The sequence below is a fragment of the Melospiza melodia genome, chromosome 2 (genome assembly GCF_035770615.1).
Source record: "Melospiza melodia melodia isolate bMelMel2 chromosome 2, bMelMel2.pri, whole genome shotgun sequence".
In the NCBI taxonomy this organism is placed as follows: Eukaryota; Metazoa; Chordata; class Aves; order Passeriformes; family Passerellidae; genus Melospiza; species Melospiza melodia.
Genome location: NC_086195.1, coordinates 24,428,870 through 24,453,205, shown reverse-complemented (window position 1 = coordinate 24,453,205; position 24,336 = coordinate 24,428,870). Strand labels below are relative to the sequence as shown.

At 39.9% G+C, this 24,336-nt stretch overlaps 1 protein-coding gene across 1 annotated transcript; it reads right to left on the bottom strand.

Annotated features, from left to right (window-relative positions):
* Positions 1 to 1,353: 1,353 nt before the first annotated feature.
* On the bottom strand, positions 1,354 to 24,025 carry PAXBP1 (PAX3 and PAX7 binding protein 1). Its single transcript, XM_063148061.1, has 18 exons — positions 23,545 to 24,025; positions 22,672 to 22,800; positions 21,057 to 21,233; positions 19,746 to 19,967; positions 19,087 to 19,190; positions 18,522 to 18,742; positions 17,384 to 17,573; positions 13,301 to 13,424; positions 11,205 to 11,304; positions 10,515 to 10,630; positions 8,240 to 8,439; positions 6,670 to 6,814; positions 6,340 to 6,461; positions 5,686 to 5,762; positions 5,358 to 5,424; positions 3,665 to 3,811; positions 3,114 to 3,268; positions 1,354 to 1,932 (listed from the first exon to the last, which is right to left on the bottom strand). Exons 1-18 carry the CDS (start codon positions 24,005 to 24,007, stop codon positions 1,815 to 1,817), a joined length of 2,877 nt encoding a protein of 958 aa, XP_063004131.1. The 5' UTR covers positions 24,008 to 24,025; the 3' UTR covers positions 1,354 to 1,814.
* Between the last annotated feature and the right edge of the window lie 311 nt (positions 24,026 to 24,336).

Genomic DNA, 24,336 nt, shown 5'->3' with positions numbered 1-24,336 from the left:
TTCAAAAAAAAAAACTATCCAGTGTCCCAAGGAAGTGTCCATGTTACCAATGGTATGTGTTTAATATACTCATTTATATCACATGCCATAAGCATAAATATTGTAAGTATGCAGATTATTTGCTACAGTTCCCTGAAAAAAAGTTGGGCACACATGGAAAAAAGCTCTTAACCCAAGGCTATTACAGCTCTCCACCTTCCTTGGACCCCAAGATCAAGGCACTAGTGTTCTCATGTATAGCAACAGATTTTTGAAGTGGTTTTCACTTACATTTAAATTAAACACCTTGAGGTTTTTAGGACTACACGTAGATAATATTTAGTGGTGAGAGGAATGAAGGATTTGTCCTCACAAACAAGCTGTGTAGATAAAATTAGCCCTGAGAGATAAAAGCAACAATGGGAAGGATTCCACTGAGTGATGAATGGAAAAAGATATTTGCTTTTACAACTAAACTTGAGGTTTGCTGATAAATGAAATTAGACATTGAAAGATGAAAGAAACAATGGGGAAGAAAAACCCCCAAAATCTGTAAGAATTAAAAATTAAAAGGGAGGGTTATACATTAGGGGGGAATCTTCGCTATCAGGTGTATCAGGAAGTCTGTAACTCTCAAGTACCTCAGCCAATGGGGAAAGAGAGAAGGGAAATGTGCCCAGGAAATCAGGATAAAAAGGAGGCTGTGTCCTCCAAACATTTGAGAGATCCCAGGGGAATGCCCCATGGCCTCTCCCTTTATCCAAAAAAAGTTACAGGACTGCTCTATCTCCTTTTTGGACATAAAACTCTGGTGTTTTGTGGATTAATTTTCCTAACAGTGGGAAGTGTAACATTTTAATATTTACAACATTAATACTTCAAAGGTTTCAAAAAACCTTCATTTTGCTCCATATCTTCAGCCACTCTAACCTGAAGAAATAGGTTCCATGAATGACTTTACAAAACAAAATGAAATAAACAAAGCAAACAAACAAAAAACCAAACCAAACCACCTCTCCCCCCCATCCTGACACAACTTAAGCAATTTAGAGAAGGAAGGCGAGTCCAGAATTCAGAGGTAAACCATTAGTCCTACAAAATGAAAGGTGTTTTGAGCTTAGGAAGTGACACCATCTACACATGCACAATAATAACAAATTCTCAGTGTTTGCCTGTATTAAAAAAAATACTTCCCTTTTTATCCAGACCTTCCTTTTGAAGAACAGTGGTAAGAATTCCATATTCTGAATGCAAATCACTTTTTAGTTACTCCACTTGGAGTGCAGAGCTGCTTTTTAAAGATCAGGATCCACTTCAATGTGCCCCTATTCTTCAACTCATGACTTTTCACATATTTGAATGTTTTACCAGCCCTTTTGACCAGTAATACGATCATTTTATTTTCAAAATAAGTATTTTTTAGCAAATGAAAAGCTTATTGCAACAGTACAACATCTCTATATCCAGTGTGAAAGCAACATGGTGGTATAAATATATGCATCATTGTATTACACAGAATCTATTATACACATTCCAGTTAACCATGGAACAATCAACAAGAGTAGATGACCACTGATTATGGGCACAAACTATTTTTGTGAACAAGATTTTGAGAAACTTGAGGAAAAATCCTGTTTCTGCAAAGATGACAATCTTGGGATTCCATTTTTGTTTTCAATGAAGTCAATGATTTTTATTTTTAAGGATGCTGTATATAAGAATGCACTTTGTATTAAAACAAAGATCAATACTTTACAGTTTAAGAAACTTTACATATGTACATAAATTACATATCAGGAATGGTTTTAAAGCTCAAAATGAGTGGTGGGAAAAGTCTATTTTCCTTCTATTAGAATCTTGAACTCTTTTACGTTGTGATCATTTGCAACAGTAACAGCATGATCCAGAGCTCGGACACTTGCTAGAAGCTTTATGATCTGCTTGATGTGCTCCCTAAAAAAGAGGCAGGAGAAGTCAATACAGAAACAGAACAATCAGTGGCATTGATTAATTTTCCAAAAGAAGACTGCATTATGGAGTCTTATATTTCATATTCCTGTTGCAGATTTATTATATTTGCTTAATGAGGTAACGGTAACAGATTTGTTAATGCTGTGAAAAAGCAAGACAGAAGATAGAAATCAAATTAGAACCTGCTATGAATACAGGATAATTGGATGTTTCTCTTCCAATAAAAATTTTTACCAAGTTATCATTTCACCTGATAAAGAAATTTCTTTTGAATTTAGAAACACACCAGCAAAACAAGAGAGTTCAAAAACTTAAATAAACTTAAATCCCAAACTGTTACACTGAAACACAGGACTGTCCCAAGATGGGAAGATTGTCCATTCCTGTGCTGTTGCTACTCCCATTGCATGTCAGCTTACTTGGCCAGCAGTAATGTGTCTAAATGCAAACTTTTAATTAAGCTGATCATTGCATTCAAGTAAAATTACTCTTGGATTTCAGGCAAAACAGGTTAATCTAGTTGACTGTGTAAATAGTCAGAACTTTTGAACTGTTTACAAAGGACAGTTTGCAATTTAGAAGCCACTATGCAGGAACCAGCAACAGGCTCACAAGGTGAAACACCAAACATGGTAGCTCCAAACTTTGGCAGAATCATGGAATGCTTTGGGTTGGAAGGTACCTTAAAGCTTATCTCAGTCCAGCTCCCTGCCATGGACAGGGACACTTCCAGCACACCAGGTTGCTCAGAGCTCCATCCAACCTGTGAATATGGTGAGGTCCTGGCACAGCTTGTCTGAGCAGCCTGTGCCAGGACCTCACCATATTCACAGCCAAGAATTTCCAACATCTAACATAAATATCTCCTCCTGCAGGTTTAAAACCACTCCCCTGTGTCCTGACAGTATCTGCTCATGTAAAAAATGCCTCTCCCTGCTTTTTATAAACCCCCTTAAGAATCCAGGACACTAAGCAGTAGTGCAAAATATATTATCAGTGTTCCAGTATTTCCAGCAGTTGCTATATTCAGACACCTTAAAAATATCCATTTCTGACGTGTGAATTCAAAGAAGTTTCCAAAGACACACAGCAGGATGGAGAGTTATCCATGTTTGTATCCATTGGCAAAATAAATCAAATCACAAGAACTCAAAGTAAGTTACCTGGCATTTCTCTTCTCTACATCAGAGCAACCAATGCTGTTTCTGTAAATTGTATCAGCCAGGTGAACAAGGTATCTACAGAAGTTTTCTAGCTGAGAAATAGTCTTGTCTCCTGTTAGATTAGTGAACCACTGCTTAGGGAAGCAAGCAATTACCTAGGAAAAACGGGAAAAAGGAAGTTAAACACAATGCAACAAAATTTTTAAAGCTATGTAACATGTATAACTTGTGAAGTTTGCCTAGTAAGACTGCAGGGATAAGGCCCAGCTGAGTGAAAAAATGAGAAAACTACAAAAAAACCCACACCATAATCCAAACAGTAAAGCACTGAAACCCACAGTATACCTAATCCATCTACAGGCATGAGCCAGAGAAGGTTCTTTCTTTACTCTGTACACTACACCAAAAAAAAAAAAAACACCCAACCTATTTTTCACTGACTACAGCTTTTGAGGTATCAAAGCCAAGATTTCATAGGCAATGTCAAGTTTTAACTATATTTTCCTTTCAGTTTAAATCCATTACTTTAAACATTGCTTGATTTTACTTACACTTTGAGCTTTCTTAATGCTGTCCTCTCCATACTCTGAGTTTTGAAAAGCCATAAGAATGTATCTATTGAGCAACCCATCTATGGACAGCTCCTGTAGAGTTTTGTTTGAGAGGATTCCATACCACTGGAGAAAGTTTCCCAATAACTAAAAATACAACACAGGGAAAATCATAACTCAAAAATGCACTGAAACCAGTGAGTTTATCAAACATATTAAACATTTTAAGATATTTTAAATATTTTGCAAACCTATTCAGAATACAGTCTCCCTTGCTGCTGCCACTTGAACAGAAAATTCCAGAGAAGAATTCTGTTTTGTGTGATCATGGAGAGCAGTTGTTCAATCAACATCAGTCTCTACTTTTTTGTTTAGCTGAGAGTTAATTTTCTTCACAGTCTTTTATTGGAAATAAACTATGGCAGCCACAGCTTTGAGCTCCCACATTCCCCAAAAGCAGTGTATTTTATTCTGACAAGCACAAGGATATAAAAAACCTGGGGTAAGTGATCCCATAACATCCAAGCTGAAATGATGGTGCTTCCACTTGACAACCTCTTCAACTAGAAAACCAATTAGGTTGGAAAAGACCTCTGAAATTAAGTCTGCTCTTAGACCAAACACCACCTTGTCAACTTCACCAGAGTGCCATGTCCATCTTCAAAAACCCCTCCAGGGATGTGACTCCACCACCTTACCAGGCAGTCCATCCCCATGGCTAATTATCATTTTTGTGAAAAAATTCTTCCCATGTCCATCCTGAAGCTCTCCTGGCAGAGCTTAAGGATATTTCCTCTCATCCTGGTGCTGGCTGCCTGGGAGCAGAGCCAGACCCCCCTGAGCACACTCCACTGTCAGGCAGTGAGAAGGTGCCCCTGTCCTGTCTCCCCCTTCCCCACCTCCTCTTTTCCAGGCTGAACAACTCCAACTCAGCTGCTCCTCCCAGGACTTCTTCTCTAGACCCTTCCCAGCTCTGTTCCCATCTCTGGACATGCTCAGCCCCTCAATGTCCTCCCTGAAGTGAGAGGCCCAGAGCTGGACACAGCATTCGAGGTGTGCCCTCAGCAGTGCCCAGCACAGAGGGACAATCCCTGCCATGGTCCTTCAGGACACACCACTGCTGGCACAGGCCAGGTGCCCTTGACCTTCTTCCTCACCTGGGCACAGCTGGCTCACCTTCAGCTGCTGCTGACCTGCACCCCCAGTGCCTTTCCTGCCCAGTGGCTTTCCAGGCACTCAGCCCCCAGTTCTGGGGTTACTGTGGACAAAGTGTAGGGACCCAGCAGTTTGCCCTGCTCACCCTAATCCCACTGGCCTCACCAGTCCAGGTCCCTCTGCAGAGCCTCCCTGCCCTCCAGCAGATCAACACTCCTGCCCAACTTGGTGTTGCCCACAAATGTACTGAGGGTGCACTCAATCCCCCCATCCAGATCATCAATAAGGATATAAAACAGGACTGGGCCTAGAAGTGAGCCCTGGGGACTCACTTGTGTGAGTCCAGACACATCTAGTGACTGGACACACCATGAAGAGGGCACAGTGCATTATCAAAGACTAAGAATCCAGAGTTGGAGGTTTTGCAAGTGAAGTTGAAGCAGTTTCCTGTTTCCTATCGTTTTCCATAAATTTGAGGAGGATTTTATTGCTACACTGTCTTAGACCAAAGATTTACCAGACATATTTACTGACTTACCTTAACAGAGGACCAAAACTGACGTTGGAAAAACAAATATGGACCAGAGTTCTTGTTTTCTAAGATGCTGGAAAGTAAGACATTTCTTTAATGAGTAACCAAAACTACACCTGTCTTGAATTTGCTGGCTTTTTCCTTCCAAGACACAGTTCATTTCCATAAATATTCCCTTTCATCCTCCTTGTCTCTGCTAAATGCTCCCAGAAGAATGATAAAAGATATCCTGTACCCAGGCACTGAACCACATTGAGAAAAATCCCTCTTAACTATGGACAAACACAGTGACTGTCTAAGAAAGGTCTAACACCATAGCTGAAAGTAAACTTACTTTTTTGGATACAAGGGCATGAATACATCATCATCTAGTGTTCTCCTCATTCTTAGCAACAAGGCCTTTAAAAGCATCTGAAACAAGTAATATTCTTTTAAATGTCCAGTGCACTGCTTAGTAGTTAAACACTCAGAAACTGATTTTTAAAGCAACAAAGAACACTTGTGACCATAACAGTAAACACACATACACATTTGAGCACACAAATAAATAGTCTTAAAGAAGTCTGTAATATCTAACAGAGCAGAAATTTGACACTTTCAATTAAAACCTGAACTCTTATTACCACTTCCTTCATACACAGAAGGCAAGTAAAACAATCCAATTTCCAGGTAATACATTTGAAAAGGCTCTAAAGATCTAAAAAATAAAAGCCCAAGCATTTGTAGCCATCCCTTACAGCAAAACTTGAGACCAGCAAGTCTTACTGCATCTAGTGTATCTTTTTATCTCTAGTATGTATTTTGGGAAGGCTTCACTGAGTTTCTTCTTTTAATTTATCACCCTACTTTACTCCCCACAATCAGACTGCAGAGCACCAAATAATTTTAAAATTCTTTTTCTTGCTGTACATCCCAACATAAGGTATTAAAAAGGTATTCAACTTCCTTAACTTATTAACACCTTTAAGGAAAAAATCCAACAACTTACCTGTGTATTTTTGTTTTCTGCATTCACCACTGAGGGATATCCATCTATTAGTTTCTGTACAATTGCTACCATCCTAGATGTCTGTGTGGTAGAAAAGGGATCCCAGATATTTTCAGAAATTACTGGAAGAGATTAAATAATTACTCCACTTTGCAAATACTCAAATACAGTAATTATTATACAAATAACAATTTGAGTATTATACAAATAATTTTTGAGTATTATATACTCAAATCCATGCAATTATTTACAAAACAGTAAAATCTGAAAGCACAAACAAGCATCACACTCCACAACTCCCTCCCTCCCATTTTTTAAGCCTATAATTACCTGTTAATTTAGGAAGAACAACTCTCTCTACAATGGTAGGCAACAGTGAAATATCAGCATCATCTTTCACCTGCTCCTGCTCTTCACAGCCATAAAACAGCAATGACTCAAACCACAACATTGTTTCAAAATCTCGACACTTGCCCTAATAAAAAAAGAATTGGGGTTAGATTCCTACACAAAGGTTTGAAGTTAACACATAGAAAAAGTATTATGTATGCAAGTACTATACAATCACAAAAACAGCTTAACAGCTTTAAAACACTCTGCCAAATGAACCAATCATCCTACCAGCATAGCCACTAGATGTAATGAAAAGAGAAAATGGCTGAAGCAAGACTGATCTTTTAACAGTTTTTGCACCACAGATTTTAATTTCTACTTACACCTAAACCAAACAAAAGCCTAAAGATTAGGGTGTAAGTTAGAAGTACAGCTCAATTGTGCTGCATTTTAAAATTATGCCTTCTGGATTTAAAAGGCCTTTCTGCGAGCACCTTGTAATTTTTCTACCTCAACAAAATGCTTACCAGGACCAGTAACAGAGAGTAGTGAATAGAGTTAGACTTTACAATTCTGTATATGTACAACTAAAACGAGCTTTGTCAACATGAAAACTCAGAGAAATAGCATGGGGGAAATGAGAATGCACAAAAAATGTTTTAAATTTAATGACGGCATCTTTCTCAGATTTTTCCTTGTTTGAATGAAGTCAAACATCAAATTAATAAAATTATTTTAATACTCTGAACTTTCTCTGAAGAGAAGTCATGCCTCTCCTCCTCTGCACTTGAAGAAGAGGTGGAAACAGAAAAACCCCTTCTGCAGATATTCTCTTGGTAGGTTAAGGGAAAAAAAAAGCACTTCTGAAAAAAGGAGGAACAGAGAGGGAGTCAAAAGCTACCTGAACTGTTTGTTCTGGTGGCATCTCATGAAGGCATTGATATCCAGGCTGGACAACAAATGTGTGTCAGGGATACTGGGCTGCCACAGTGCTGTCCTGCCTTTCCCATGTTCCCTACATAATAACTGGGCAGTGAGTACTATGAGAAAGACCTGGAAATTGCCAGCCAGAATTCTACAGGGTACGGAGGTGTAGGTGAGACAGATACATAACCCAGAGACACAGGTTGTAATTCCATGCAAGAACAAGCTTCTTAGTTTCACTTCTGATGAAACAGTATTACCTAGAGTCACAATTTTCTCTGAAGTATTTGAAAGAATAATGTATTTTCACAGAACCAACAATGGTTTGGGTTGGAAGGGACCTTAAAGATCAGCTAGCTCCAACCCATTACCATGGCCAGCTGCAGATTTTTTGGTCTACACCACTTCCTGAGAAGGATCTGACAAAGTGCCAAAGTTAACTCTGGTTTGCTGGGAATATAGTGGTTCAACTAATCCAGGCACTCCCTATAAAAACTTTGCTCCAAGAGGGGTGCCCATTTGAAACTTCATCCCTAGAACACACCTTTAGGAAAAGCACATATCAAAGGTGCAATTGACTTTGCTCCAGTGTGAAAGAACCACCATAGCAGTTAACACAGAAGCTGCACGCAGGCAAGCTTACCTCCAAAGGAGTCCAGGTGAGCAGCTGAAGTCTGATTAAAGGGTTAAACAGCTTTGGTAAACAGAGGCCAATGTAAGCATCCTTATAAGAAGCAAAGTACTTGGAGCGCCAAGCTTCGAACTGTGACTTGATGCAATCAATGGAGTAAAAACTTTCCAAAACATCCTCGAAAACTTTGCTGGATTCTTTCAATATACGATCTAGCAGGGGAGAAAAGGAAAAGTTAATCACCTACTCCCTGTAATGCCTCTTTCAAAACACTCTTTGATGCTCACTGGCATAAACTAACTCCCATAAGTAAAACCAAAAAAGCCGTCCTCACCTTTAGAAGCTCTGTTACTCCTGCCTCAAACACACAAAGCTATAAAACAGGAGCACGAGTATTCTTCCATAGAGTCATTTATCACAGGTCTCACTTTTAACATTTCATGGAAGGATTTTAAGTTACCAGATGTAATTAGGATTGGTGACACACTGGGCTGTATTCAGAGCGGATCTAACTTCAAAACTGGCCTTGCTTTGCATGGGGGGTTCAAACAACTGATCTCCAGGCCCCTTCCAACCCAGATTCTTCTACATCTTTGATAATCCAAGTGCAAATATAGGAGGGCATCTCAGATAAGCCAACTGAACTGGCAGTTCAGACAGGGTGAGTCCTGGCAGACACCATGCTAAAATGCTGCCCAGGACACGCCTGTTGGCACTGGGTAGTGATTACAATCCTCTAGCACCTTCTTTTTTTTTTTTTTTTCTGGGCAGTCCAGACCTTTTTCTCTGTATTTTATTTTCCCTTTATCTTTTCTACTTCATTTTAATCAGTCGTATTTTCTGCAGCCACTGTTGTAAATGTTTGGTCACAGTAGTAACCCTTACACAATGAACACAAGTAGTTCTAGATAATTTAATTAACAAAGTTAATCACAGCACCTAACAACCCTGAACAGTTGTTCTGTTTATCCAAGACCCCTCCCTGCAGGAAGAAAATCAGTGCAATCATAAAATTGCAGTGAATTAGTCAGTAACTAAGGGTGTGGAAACTCTGCACTTCCAAAGGACCTAACAGCTAGACAGTTCATCTAACTGTCTTTCTAGTATGTTCATACCTCAGGTCTCCACAACCACCTACATCAATGACTTTGCCATTTATGACCTTCTCTGTGGGAAATTACCTCTTTATTTTATACCTATCCTGTCACTTAATTTCATGGTCCCCAGCTATCATACTGTGTAAAGTTGATATTGTTCTACTCGGAGAGAGCAAAACCATTCAATCCATCCTCAAATCCAAACCAAGCAATTCTATACATGCAATCATTACTGGCCTACCCCTCCTCACTTCTTCTAACCTGATTCTTTTTTTAATCAGAGCAAATGCTAATTGTACCACAAGATCCTTCTGCCATGTTTGCATTCAACATTGCTTTCTATCATTTGCAAACTTTGCCAGGCTGCAACAAGACTGTACAAAACTTTTGTCATTGCATTTCTAGAAGCTTATTCACAACTCCACTAAATACTTGCCAGGAACCAATAAAAGACTTCTAAAGCACTGAGGTTTTCAAAATTTCCCCAAGTAAGAGAAACACATATTTCAAGAATGATAAACTATCTTAGAAATTGGAACTTACTGACAATCCAAAAGCTTACTGCCTGCCAGCAAAAGCATTAAGAATTAAATAAACAGAACCTCACTAAGGATGGGTTATTCAGTCAACTGCAAGACACAACAACTGGGTGACAGAGACTATTCTGGTCACATTGATGATCCAGGAATCAAAAATTCCTAAACTCCCTCCAAAATCTGGTGAAGTATATAAACAGGGCTCTGTGTGGATCCTGTCAAGTATTTGCTATGTTGTTATGTAAGAGAATTGGGATTGTTCAGCCTGGAGAAGAGGCTTCAGGGTAACTTAATTGTGGCCTTAGAGTACTGAAGGGAGTCTGCAGGATGGAGAGGGACTGGTTACAAGGGCCTGGAGTGACAGGACAAGGGGGAATGGCTTTCCACTGACAGAGGGCAGGGTTAGACAGGATACTGGGGAGAAATTCCTTCCCTGTGAGCGTGGTGAGGCCCTAGCACAGGTTGCCCAGAGAAGCTACGACTGCCCTATGTCTGGAAGTGTTCAAGGCCAGCTTGGATGGGGCTTGGAGCAACCTGGTCTAGTGAAAGGTGTCCCTGCCCATGGCAGGGGAGTGGAACTGGGTGGGATTTAAGGTCCCTTCCAACCCAGACCATGCTGTGCTTCTGTGATAAAGCTTGGGTAGCTTTTCTAACCTCGTTCCAGGTTGAAGTTTGTGATATCTGTTGAAGTCTCCTCATCATCGCTGGAAAGGCCTTCCAGGTGATCTGCCATCTTCCCAGTCTGCTCTCTCGCTTGTCTGCGGCGAGCCCTGCAAAGGAGCAGCAGTACAAACCAGCTCCAATAAAGCAAGAGAAAGCAGCTGTTTTCCCCACCTAAGCCCACTCAGGCTTGTCCTTTTAGTTCTAGAAAAGTCAAGCTGAAAAGAACTTGTACTATGCCATGACCTTAAGCATTCCACTACGTCGCTGCCTCAAATAATGAGAAGAAACAAAACCAGCAGAGACCATATAGATATGGACATATCTATATTCCATATAGACATGGATATATCTGTATCTATATTCCATACAGATATGGATATGTCTGTATCTATATTCCATATGGATATGGATATGTCTGTATCTATATTCCATATAGATATGGAATGCATTTACTGTCCTTTCTTTTAGGGATTTTACATCAGTATCATGGAATGTTTTGTACACTGCACAGTAAGATGGGGTACATAAGAATACTCCTGCTCAGCAGACCAGCTGAAGTGTTTTCTTCCCTTTTCAGGGAAGAAGCAAACATTGCCACCCATGTTAGTAAGTCACACAGGACGGTTGTATCTTGCAAATAGACAAAGACTCCTAAAGGAGGAAAGAAATCTCATTCTCTACCTTCTAGCCTCTCTTTCTGCAGTCCGACGCTTGACTTGCTCTTGATAGATCACTCTGTCTCGCCCAAAAGAATCAAGATTTGGAGCCATCAGTGCCTTATCTGTAAAATTACATCAATGAAAATTAAAATGCTTATTTATGATTCTATAAATGTGCTGTAGGCAGTTTCATAAGAGCCTTTTACCCACTTTTAAACTAAGTGTAAATTGAAATAGAAAGTTGAAGTATCAAAAAAGAAAAAAAAAAACCCACAATGCCCCCCCAGAAGCCTGAATTCACGATGTGTAGAGGTTAAAACAGAAAGCAGTGGACTTTGGAAAAATTTCCACTTAAATGCCAAATAGTTTTCACTGTACTTCACTCTTATCTCTCTCATAACAGTGCTGAACTACACAGAAGTCAAGAGTTTTAACAGAAATAGCTTAAATGAAATGTCCAAGAAAAACGTGGTCCTTACATAAACACATTCACCACATAATTTTTAAGAAGAAAAGTAGCAAAAAAAAAAAAGCAGACAAGAGTGACTGGGGCAAGAATATGTTATTTCAGAGTTATAGTCACGTTGTTTCTAAGTTCATATGCTTCAGATATCCCTAAATTTTAAAACACCTCAAAATCTATAGAAAGATAAAACATCTTCCTTCCTTTTTTCAAGCTCTGCTTATCTATGTTCCTGGCTATAGAAAACAACACAGCTAGAACAGCAGATAGCAGGCAGGAGTATTTCCAGTTCCTCCTTTCCAGGTAAATTTTAAACAGTAGACTGAATGCTAGCCACTGCTCAAGTCCACCCATTAAAGTATAAACATTTGAACAACAGCCTATCCAAACTTCAGGAATAAATTTAGATGTTCTGACAAAATCTATTTACAAATTCATCATTCAAAGTATTAATGCCAATCTATGTCAATATTCCAATTCAACAGCTGAACTACTAGGAGCCTTGTCTAAACTTCCACATACTAAATAAGATCTCTCTGTAAAACCCAATCTCAGCAATGAGAACCATTCCCATCCTATTAAACATCAGTATACAAAAATCCATTCTAAGCTTCTTTTAGGAAATCCATTTCTAGCTCTCAAAACAGCATTTTCATGATAAAACTGCAAGGCCATGTGAGGCCTGGAACTCCAGATAATAGTCCTAAAAAGAATATGTATGCTAACCACTCTATAAAGGAATGGCCAACTCTGAAACCCCAACATTTCATCATCTTCAGTGAGTTCTAGCTAACGGTACTAACAAGATGTCATCTCTGACAACTGTGGCAGAACAGGGAAATGGCATTGATCATAGAATTTTAAATCAGCAACAGGACAGAATGCCATTTTTAAAAATGGGAAGCTTTCTGAAGCATAAAGAGGACTCCTGTTAATAGGATATTTCATCCACTGATTTAATACATTGATTAAAACCTCCTCCAAGAAAGATGTATTTCCATCCAGATTAACATTTACGCTTTTGTAGAGTTTTACATACTGAAGAGCAATCACCATAAGAAAACTCCTTAGTGAGAATCCCCATCCACAAACTCACAGGAAGCAGGCATTTTAACTGGCTATTCTTAAGCTGTATTTCATACAGGGGCACTGTATTAGTCTGATTAGTCTTCCAGTTCTTTAATTTACCAGTTAAATGTCTGAAATCAAATACTTATACTGGCTACAAAACAGAACATTGGACAGAAGTCTAAAGCCCAGTGCTTTGTGGCTTTATTCATTTAACTGTACATGTTAAATGACATTTATAGATTCAGGAAGGTTAAAATAATTTTTTTAAAAGTCCTGATATAAGAAAATGAGGAGTCACATACTACCACTACTCTCACAGCCACCATGCACACATTTTTAGTGCTAGGAAGGAGAAAATATAGTTAAGAGAAACAGAAAGGAGAGATAAAGTCAGAGTTACAGTGGTTTTGAGTTTAAAACAAAACAGATTAGAGAACTTTCATCTAAACTTGCTTCTACTCATCTCAAGAGCAAGAATAAACTTTAATAAGACAGTCATACATTAAACATTCACATTTCAATTAAGTCATACTAAGTAAACAAGGTTGTTTAATGAATAATAAAAACCTTCAAGATGGACTGACTTGAATGGCTTGAAAACTCCGAAGATTCATCTTTAATATCATCTTGTCGTCTTTGGACAAGGCGGGAAGCTCGCTGTTTGTACAGCTGGTGCATTGCAGACTCAAGCTCGTTAATCAGAGGCACCTGTAAAAATACAACACACCACGTAACACCCGGATCCTGGGCTGCTCAGCTTCTGGGGTCCCAGTCTATGGCGGAGCAAACGCTGCCGCTGCGCTCCCAGCGGCACCAAGTCCTGCCTTCACTCCTCTGTACCATCTGCACCAGGAAACAGCTCAGTGTGGAAAGTGCACACATTTAACACTGGCAGCTTTCAATCAGAACAAAAGCATTCTGAAAACAATGAATGAGTCTACACAGCCAGACATCCTATTTAGAGTGTGAAATATTCTCTCCAGTGTTCTTGCTTTCCCTACAAGTGTGTTCCGTGTTTTGTCAAGGTCTGCAGTTCTCAAATGTCAATTGTTTCCTCTCTATCTCTAAACAAGAATTTTACACTTCAGTGAGAAAATAATCTGACTGTACAAAGTGAAAAAAACACCCATGAATCCAACCTACTGAAGCCAGCAACTATTGTTTTGTGTCCTCTCACTCTTAACAGCATATGCTGAAATATTATTACTGAAATGAAATAAAATCCTGCATAAGGGTGTTACGCCAACAGGTAATTCAAATCGGTCAAACACTCCTCTAGCTTATCACTAAAATAAAAGTAGTACAATTTGTGCAAGTTATGCATTAAGTATAACCTTGAATTAATCAGGTAGGTCATGTCAGACCTGTCAGGTTTTTTTTTTCTTTAATGAACTATTTTGGTGGCATCTCTAATAAAAACAGAAGATATTATGACAGCCAGGAATTTCCTGACATTAAATAGAAGGCTCATTGCTCTTTTTTTGTTCTCATTTCTTTTGAAAAGAAGTCCTTTTGGTACGCACACTTAAGCCATGTCCTCCTTACCTCTGAGATGTATGCTTACTCCACAGTCTTCCAGCCTTTTATATTTCATTGCTGCCTACCATCCAGGATTATGTTTTTTCAAAACAGAAGATAAAATCAGATATTTTTTCCTGAAGTATTTTAGAATGTGACTCAGCAACTATTAAAGAACATCCTTCAGTAAAATGTAAAATTCTGAGTTGACAGCTACAGGGCCATTTCAGCTCACTGAGACTGACATACACATCAGAGAAGAAAAAGGTTTTAGCTCTGTGGGATAAATGTGGCTCCAGGGATTAAAATGAAAGCAGCTCTGCACCAACTCAAAATACACACACCTTTCTTTTGGAGAAAAGAGTAGAGAGAAAGACAAGGAGAGAAAAATCTTCCAAGAGATGGAAGTTCATATTTTGAAAACAGAAATAATAGTTAAAAACTACTAGCTTTACTGCAATTTACCATAGGAAGTATAGCTTCTTCTCTTAAGCAGGTAGAGGAAATTTTAAGACTGAAAAGTTAAATGAAATTTTTTCAACGCATCCCTAGTGGTTCTTTCTGTAATTTTCTCAGGATTAAAAAAGAACTCTATTGATGTATTCAAATATATGAATCCACTCAAAATATCTCCCATTCAGAATACAAGAGACTTAGAAGCCCTTATTTTCCTCTAATCAATACTGTGGTTAATGAGTGGCTGACAATTTCACTGTCTACTATAAAGTTATAACCCTCATTCCCTGTTTAGTTTAGTCAGTACCTTAAATTCGGTGTTTTCAAGGGGATTTTTTATTCACTTTCTTTATAAACAGTGGAAGAGGAAAAGCAGAAAGATCTCTAAACATTCAGATCACAAGGATAATTCAGATACACAGAGTGTGTTTTGGTAATTCATTTTTGCAGGTAAAGTAACAGTTCATCTACCTGTGCTGTCAAAGGTATGCCCAGAACAATTCAATCTTTCTGTATCCACTGTACATTCCTACATTCAGAATGTAAAAATGCCATTGTGACTCGCCAGCTTTCTCAGAACACATAATTTTACAGTAATTACTTCTGAAAGAAATCATGCAACCATCTTCCACTCTACTTTTTTTTCTTATTTATGGGGGGAAAAAAGGGTTTTTTTCTTATTTATGGGGGGAAAAAACAGGATTTGACCTTTCTAGTGCTTGTTTCTAAAATCTGTGTAATAGCTGTCTTCTAGTACTCTGCTGAGCCTTAAGACTGGGCAAAGTGATCCTAACATTCAGAATCTCTTCAAAATATCCTATTTATGTTTTTGTATATGTATGTACATATATATGTATATACACATACAGTATTATTATTATTACTACACATATATTCTCATGTATATTATAATAACCAAAAATATTATTGTAAATAATAATAACAACACTTTAAATAGAAGCAGTCAGGATCACAGGTTCTACAAAAAAGCTGAAGGTAATTTATCTCTACACTCAAAAGTTTAGAACTATTTACCATCCTACTGCATTTCATTTAAGTAAAAACTTGATACTAATGTTATTACTTGACTTTGTTCCCTTCCAGCACCTCCTTTATAGAAAAATTTTCAGTGTCCTTTGGGCTACTGGTTCTGAATTTGCTGGTACTTTTGTCATGCTGAAAGCACTGAATTCCAAACCACATTATCTAGCCAAACAATATCAAAATAAATGAAATGTTCCTGTTAGACTGACCACATAACCTGCTACTTTTGCAACTCACTTTACATACAAGTACAGCAGCAGCCTCCACCTGAAACCAGCAAAACTCTGTGAATGCCTCTAAGAAGCCTGAGATGATAAAAGTCACATTGTAAAAATATTTGAACAAGACAGCTTATACTAGCAAGGAGAACCTCCAGACATGGTTTATAGTCATCACAAAAGTAATTTAACAAAAGGTCTTTAGAAAGAAAACACTGAATAGAAACAGATATTTAACTTGACTTCTGAAATACAAATTTACCTCAGAGTAAAAATGTAAAAACTTATCTTTAATATGAAATCAGCCATCTGGGTAACCAGCACTGCCTAAGAAAGTACCTTTATTGATCTTCAACACCTAATGCTAACACAGACTCAGGAATATGGCTTCTTAAGTGAACAATCGACTGCAACTAATTATACTAATTATACTGATTAGTTATACTAATCAATCAGCTAGGTGAATTAACTGTCCCATGCTTCCTGGGTTTCCTCATGACATAGCTACTCTTCACTTTTACAGGACAAAGACCAGACTATCCCAGTTCCACTAAGAGAGGACAATTAATACTTAACCCATCAGCACCCAAAATGCTTCTCCATTCCTCTCCCACACCTAACAGGCTGGGCAAGCAGTAGCTTAGAACTACTCAATTATTCTGACAAGATATTAAGAAATTAATATACTACCACTGTATTCAAGTCAGAAGACAATGAAGAAATAGCCAATATACTGCTAACTGAATTCTACAGCTTCTGTGTGTGCTTAATATGTGTGTGTATATATAAATATATATATATTCAAGAGTTTCTGTTATATTTACAACAAAGTAAGTAAGCAAAGCACAGTGCATAACATAAGAAAAAAGACTTCAGTTTTTGACTTAGAAATGCAATAAAGTGTCACACTACATGAAAGAAATATATTTTAAAGTGAGGTGTCTTTGAACAGCTATGCTAGTTTTAAAACTTCTCTCCTTCAGACTCCAGAGCAATACCAACAAACATCTGGCAGGAGGAAGTTTATAATAGTTTATAATACAGAAAATACAAGCCTGTTATTGTGTACATCAAGCACTCCAGAAAGTAGTAATGTAACTTCAGCCCTTATTTTTGCTAACCTGATGTCCAACACAAGTAAAAAGGAGTATCTGAGTAAAGTTGAAAACCAGAGCATCTACAAAAATCCTGAAGACATAAAATCTGCAAGTTTTTAGGCAATCTAAAGTCAGGGAGCTGGGAGGAGAGATTTCTGATAACGAGCTTAGCATGATAGAAAGTTCTTTCCAATCCTCAAAGAACCAAACCTTTTGAAGAATATGCTCTCAAAGGACTTTTTTCAAAAACAGAGGGAGATGTACTGTTTGGCATGTAATAAGAGACCTTTTTTTTTTTTTTTTTGTAAAGAGATGAATGTTTTTGCATCCTTACCTTTTCACTGAAACACTCAAGCAAGTCTTGGACATACCCTCGCATTTCTTGCAAAAACTTATACCGTTCACCAATACCCCCAGAAGACCCTTCTAATCTTTCAATTGCCTTGGTAGAGTCCTCTTGGCTTTGCTGATGTTTCTCATATTGCTGCCGATTAGCTTTGTGCATTTCTTTCATAGAGTCCAACCTGAAGGGCAATGGATAAATAGTAAATTTACATCCAAAAGTCTGTCTATTTCAGACCATTGTGACATCAAACAGACAGTACAGTGCAAGTACTGAGCCTATATATGGGAAATTTTGCCAAGAAAGTCTTGACCTTTTATTTGTCACCTTCTCCCCTCTCCTCATGAACAGCCCGGCTAATGATCCACACTCATTTGCTAAACTGCTGTAGTGCACAGCACTGGCCACTCCTACAAACTTGTACAGGAGCTGACAGCACACAGAGCAGTGCAAGGCTGTCCCTAATGAAAAGCTGGCAGAACAGGTTGGGGGTGAATGGGGACTACAGCTTATACAAAGCATTTTTTTTCCTGTACTAACTTGATTCACTGTCAAAGGCTGCAACACTACAAGGGGCATACAAACCAATTTTGAAGACATGTAAAGTGCAAGATGTTCATTACATATGATTTCTCATTGCAATTGTGTTGCTCATTCCATACCTTCTGCGTACCTGACAAGCAGATTACAGTGTTTAAGCCAAAAAATCCCTGTATACACTAAAAATTAAATTCTTTATCTACTGAAGGGGAAACCTCTGATTCACAGTTTAAAGGAATGCAGCTTGATAAGCTAAACACCTCACTGGCCTTTTATTTCTTCACTATAAGACTGTGCAGTGTCCAGATGATGGAACTCAGACCTCTCTTCAACAAGATCAATGGCCTCATATTTAAAGTTTCACTTCCAGAGAAGCAATCCAAGGAGATTTTCGAACAAAGTGTCAATGTCATCTTCACTTTGAGCTTTTTTGTTTGCCTTTTTTTTTTTTTTTTTTTTTTTTTTTAATGGATGTACCAGTCAGTTTCCAGCGATGAAACTCTGTGTTTGCTCCCCAGGACTAAAAGACACCTGAGGAACAGAAACCTAGGGGACAGGTCTTTAAGTCTAAAAAGATGGTCTGTCCTACCTGTCTTTAAGCTGTTTCTTTACCAAATCAATAGTAACAGGAGTCATCTCATTACTGGGAGTTTTGAAAGGAACTGTATTATCTGTTTTTTGAGACTTGGTTTCCGATGATCCATATGCAGCATAGGTGTATGGAATGCCATATGATGAACCATAAGACAGTGTCTGGTAAGTGTTCTGGTAGTACACATTATTCACTTCTGCAGGCTGACTTGGTTGAACCTAGTGGCAGAGGAAATGTAATTGTACTATGTTAGACTTTAAAGAAAGGGGAAACTTATTTTTTTACACATTCCAAATCAAAGTGAAAAATGCAAGCAGATACAGTTACAAAATGTAATTATCAAGGAGATTTAAGCATCCAATATCCAAGATAGAAGAAACAAATGCCCTCAAGGAGGAACAATTCTTAGTATCATTACCATTCTAAATACTTATACTATTTCTCTTTAAAGAGCATCAGAATTTACAGACTTAATTTCTCAAATGAAACTACTCAAGTTTGTAAAGGATTTACCAATACTTGCAGAAACCAATCAAAAAAGAGTGCACAATTATATACATGCCTGGGGTATGTTGATTCCTTTTCTTATCTGCTCTTGCTCCCATCTACTGAGTTCTTCATCTTGCTCCCCTGCCACTAGTGCTTCATCATCACTTCCCTCAATACCTTCACACAAGGAAAAGAAGACAATGCATTCATAATTGCAAGGGCCACAAATTCAAAAACCTGAATCCATGCCTCAGTGAGAACATCTCAGAGCATCTTCCTCTCCTCTTCATGAGGAATTAAGGACACTGCCCTGTGAATTATTAGCACAGGGGTTCCACTTGAAAGATCCAATGGGAAAATTTACAATTCAATGCTGGCAATCCTCTAATGTCTAACTCCTTTACAAAAGGTTATTTTACCTGCTAGCCAGCAAGAAGAATTCTATATCAAATGTTTTTCTTTTCACAATTATATACTTCCTAAAAACAGAGTACAGGAAAAACAAGAATCGATCCTTAGTGTAAGTTTCTATCATAATCAGCAGTGTGCACAGGAACAGAGTGTTGTGCTCAAAATTTTACAAGTATATTCCATTATGTAGTACTTTCCCTCAGAAATGTTATGCAACTCTAGATTGTTCGAAAAACATGTTGTTTAAAAATGCTGAATGGGAGCACTTGCAGTGAAAACAGTGTGAACATTTATCAGCTGACCTTCCAAAAATGGGTTTACCTATTTCCTCAGCAATCTTTTGCCTTTGGGATTTTTCCTTCACTGTAAAAACTATCCTCCTCTTCTCGTCATCATCTTCATCATCACTGGCATCATTTTCATCTTCTCGAACAAGGCGGCCTTTACCTGGTTCACTGTCAACGGGGGTAAAGTCTCCAAGCTCACGAGCCATTTGGCGCTTTTTCCTAGCAGCATGAATAAAAGCAGCATCTGGAATTTCTCCTAGAGACAGATGTGGGCACGGTTAAACAACCTCTGGAACACAACAGGTGTTACAATTTCTTACTGCTCATCTCTGTCACTGTATCAAATCATCTCTGCACACAGAAAAAAGCATGAGTGGAAGTAAATCCATACTCACAGAAAACATCTGAAAGCATCTTAGATGCTAAATATGTCAACTTTCTGAGCAGAAACCCTCAAAGTCAGGATCAACACAGAACATCTGTCTCTGCTTCCAGCAGCTCATGTCATAAGACAGAAGCCTAATGCTCCTATGTGAAATACTCCCAAACAAGAGGAAGCCCTTTAGAGGAGCTGCCTATTGCAAAGGGAGGAAGAAAATAAGGTGCATGACTGTGTAATTTCCTATCCCTGTATTGCTCCCAGCTCTTCTTATTTTGAGGAATAAAAAGCATCAACCATTTCAACAGACAGTCATTGGTCAGAGATTAAGAGGCCACCAAATCAGACACAGTTAATACACAGAAAATTGTACAATCAAGGGGAAACATGAAAAGCATCAGACCTAATCAGAAAACTCTAAAATCTACAGCACAAAACTTAACACAACTTACATACGTCATATAAATCAATGCGTGGGCCCAGGACACACAGCTGGTATTTGGGGAGCAAACTACCACAATCAGCAAACCAGTTTCAAAAATATTTTCTCAGAGGGATTATTTCTTTGGCCTCAGGGCCTGACTAGAACCTCAGTATACAAAACAGGATAGGGAAATATTTCAGATACCTTGCAGACACATCATTGAAAGATTTTAATTAAAGAAATTTTAACTGAAAGCAGTTAAAGCTCATGTGAAATCACCTATTCCAAATCTAGATTTTCTTGCAGTTTGTCATCTACCTGAGAGATGAATTCCTGCTTCTGACATCAGGATGAAGCATTCTGTAGCAAAACATTTTCTCCCATAGGACTTGTAAAACTGAACACCTTTAGAAAATAGCAGTTGCTTGAACTCTCAGATGCTAAATTGTTGGAAACTATTTCCTAATCTCTCACACACATTAGTCTGCTACAACATTGGCTAAATCACTTGGTAACTTATCAGACATATTACAAAAACCAACCTGGGCGGAGAACATTCAGTGATGACAGAGCACTTGAAAAAGCACCACCAGCTTTTGGTTTTTCTTCTTCCTTCTCACTTTCAACTTCCATTTCTTCTTCACCATGCTCACTGTTTGCAGTCCCATCTTCTTGGCCTATATCCTTATTCTGTCCTACCTTTTCTGGTGGTGCTTCAGCTGATAAGAGAGCAAAGTCCATGTTTTACTCCATTCATAAAGATCACTCAGAAGTATTTTTTTAAAGATACAACAACCAAAAGTGAAAATCAAATGAAAATGTTAAATAATAATTTTATTGCTTGAGATCTAGGAAAACATACTTTAACTGTGATTAAATCACTGACATCCTCTCAAAATAAAATGTGACAAGGCAGGCCCCACCAAACACTAAACATTCTCCATATTGTCAAGTATTAAGAAAGTGGGGGAACTCAACCTTGTGCAACCATGTCAAAGTCTCTTCCAAGAAAGCACTGCCTGTGTTACACCAAGTCTTTCCACAAGAAGTGATTGATTCCAGAAGATCCCTTTACTTCCCTCTTGGGCTACATCCTACATTAAGTGGGTAACATACAGACACAGGCAGCAAGTATAAATAATGTGTAAAAAGATGCATGCTAAACCCAGCTACTCAAACCAAGCTGAGGTTTCTGACTCAAGCCCTTGTTTAGAGAATCCAGGCTACTCTCTCAGTCCTGTCCCATCCAACAGATAACCTGAACACTAGCCACAGAAATTATAATTTCTGGTTTTGCTCATGCCCCACACCACTGCATAGGCAATTTAAGGATTCTAATAAGAAAGAATATGTGGGTTTTCCAAATGCAGACAAAACCTTTAACATAATTTAATTAAATTTAAAAAGGGTATTTCCTGCATGGGACCATGTTCAACCTCCATGTGCTTCTCTAGATCATTGCAATCTCTAGATCATAAGCCTCCCAGCTCATGCTCATAGCATTACATAATCTATGTAAAAACTTAAGTGGAGAAGGAAGCACTACTCTTTACCAATGAGCTTCCCAAAAAGCATCAGTACAATGAAATTGAAGTCCCAGGCTCTATTTCAAGCTCTCAAGGACTGTACATTGTTAACAGATCCTTCTGCTCCAACTCTTTGAGTCTATCATCCTAATCAAGTCTACTGGAAGGTCCAAGTGCTGAAACAGGTAGTTGTTTAACAATTAACTTAATAACAAAGACCACCATTCTGCTCACCCCTAAAATCTTCCTTTTTGAAGAAAATGCATTACAGGACACATCTTGTCAGACAAGCACCAGGTATGTTTACAAACAAGTGGAATTCCTTCCTAATTCCATAACCAATTCATCTGTCATAAACACAACTGCAATTCAGAATACTGATGTCTACTGACAACCATCTAACAGAGCCGGGAATTCTATGTTAATTTCTACATGAGAACCAAAGTACTCTCTACCAATGCAGAAGAGCATTCCTAAGGCTCAAGTAACACATTTCATCTGTGCTTTACTTCAGCTCTAAATGTGAAGTTCTCTAGAAGACTAACAATTCATTCTGAAAACAATACATTAAATTACAGTACTTTATCTTTTCCACTACATAAGTTACTATTATTATTAGTTTTGCAATTACCATCTGTTGGAGAATTGGCCTCTGTTCTAATTTTTGATTTTTCAAGATCTTCTTTGTATTCTTTCTTCAACTGTTTTACAATCTTTTTGCTGTAACTTGATTTCTTCACTTTGAAAACTTCTTCTGTTTCTTTAAAAGAGAAATTGGATAACGTTACATCAGATCTGTCAAGCAGATGTCATTTATCAAATCTCTAAATTTTGTACCTGGAACTTCACAAATGCCACTAACAAACATTGTAGGGTTCTTTCACAGTCTATAGTGAAAGTCTAATTCTATGCCTTCAGTACTTCCATCAAGATTTCAAATCATGAGTCTCAGAAACCAAGTTTCAGTGATTTCAAGAGAATTCCTTCTAAGACGACTCAAAACTATAGGAACTGTTGGACAACAGGCAGAGAGTCCGAGGTGACCCATGAACACCAGCCACATCAGATTAAATAAAACAACCTAGACACAAACCACGGGACAGATGCTTCTCAGCTACCACTGGCTACTGCTGCACTTACTCCCGCACAAACCTGCGGGCCACGCAGGTGCAGTGAACGCAGCACAAGCGATGCACCAGCAGCACAGAAGCAATTTGAAGCCCTACACCGCAGCCGAGCCCTCGGGGAGCCTGCAGGAGCCATGCCGGGCCGGGGAAGGCGCGGCTGCACCGGGCCCGGGCATCCCTGGCCCCCCGCACCTTGCCCTCAGGGCCCGCCCTCCCCTATGTGATCCCGCATCACCCCTGGCCACACGGGGGTCTGCCCTAAAAAATAAATACGGATCCTGGCTCGCTTGGAGGGACGGGGGAGGCCCAATGCAGGCTGAGCAGCTCCGGGTTCCTTTCCCGCAAGAGACCCAAAAGCCGGGCAACCACCGCCTCACCCTCCTCCTCGTCCTGGAAGCTGAGCAGGCTGGCCCTCGGCACCTCTTTGTTCTCCCGCGACTTCTTCTTCTCCTTGGGGCGCCCGGCCACCGGCAGCCCATTGCCCTGCTGGGGCTGCGGCGGCGGCGGCGCCGGGGGCCGCAGCACAGCGGGCGCCGGCAGAGCCCCCAGGCCCGCTCGGTCGCCTCCCATCAAGCCCAGCCCCAAGCCCAGAGCCGCTCCGTAGCTCGCGGCGCAGGCGAAGGCCGCGGGGCTGCCGGGCAGGGCGAGGGGCACGCAGCCGGCGGGCAGCGGCAGGAGCCCAGCGCCCGACGCCAGCGGCACGGAGGCCTCGCTGGGCCCTTCCCCCGCCGTCCCGGCCGCCGGCGCCGGCTCCTGAGGCGGCTCCTCGTCGCGCTCCTCATCCTCCTCTTCCGAGTCGTTCCGCTTCCGCACATTCACCCTCCGCGCCTTGCGGAACATCCCGCCAGGCCCCCGCCGGCCGCCTCGCCAGGCCCCGGTGCCGCCCGCTCCGGCCGCCCCGCGCTGCGGCCCAGGCCCGGCCCCGCGAGCATGGCACCGCCGCCCGCAGCGCCCCCTGCCGCCGGCTCCACCAGCGGCGGGCGGGGAGAGCGGCACTGCGCCTGCGCGGCGGGCAGCGCGCGGAGCGGCGGCTCGAGCGGCCCGCCCCGCCCCCGCTGCGCCCTCACGTCCGGCGCCATCTTGTGCCGGCAGAGCGGCGCGACCCGGGCGGGAAAGGGGGGGGCGTGGAAGGGGAGAGGAGGGTGATAGAAGTATAAAGTGACTTATAC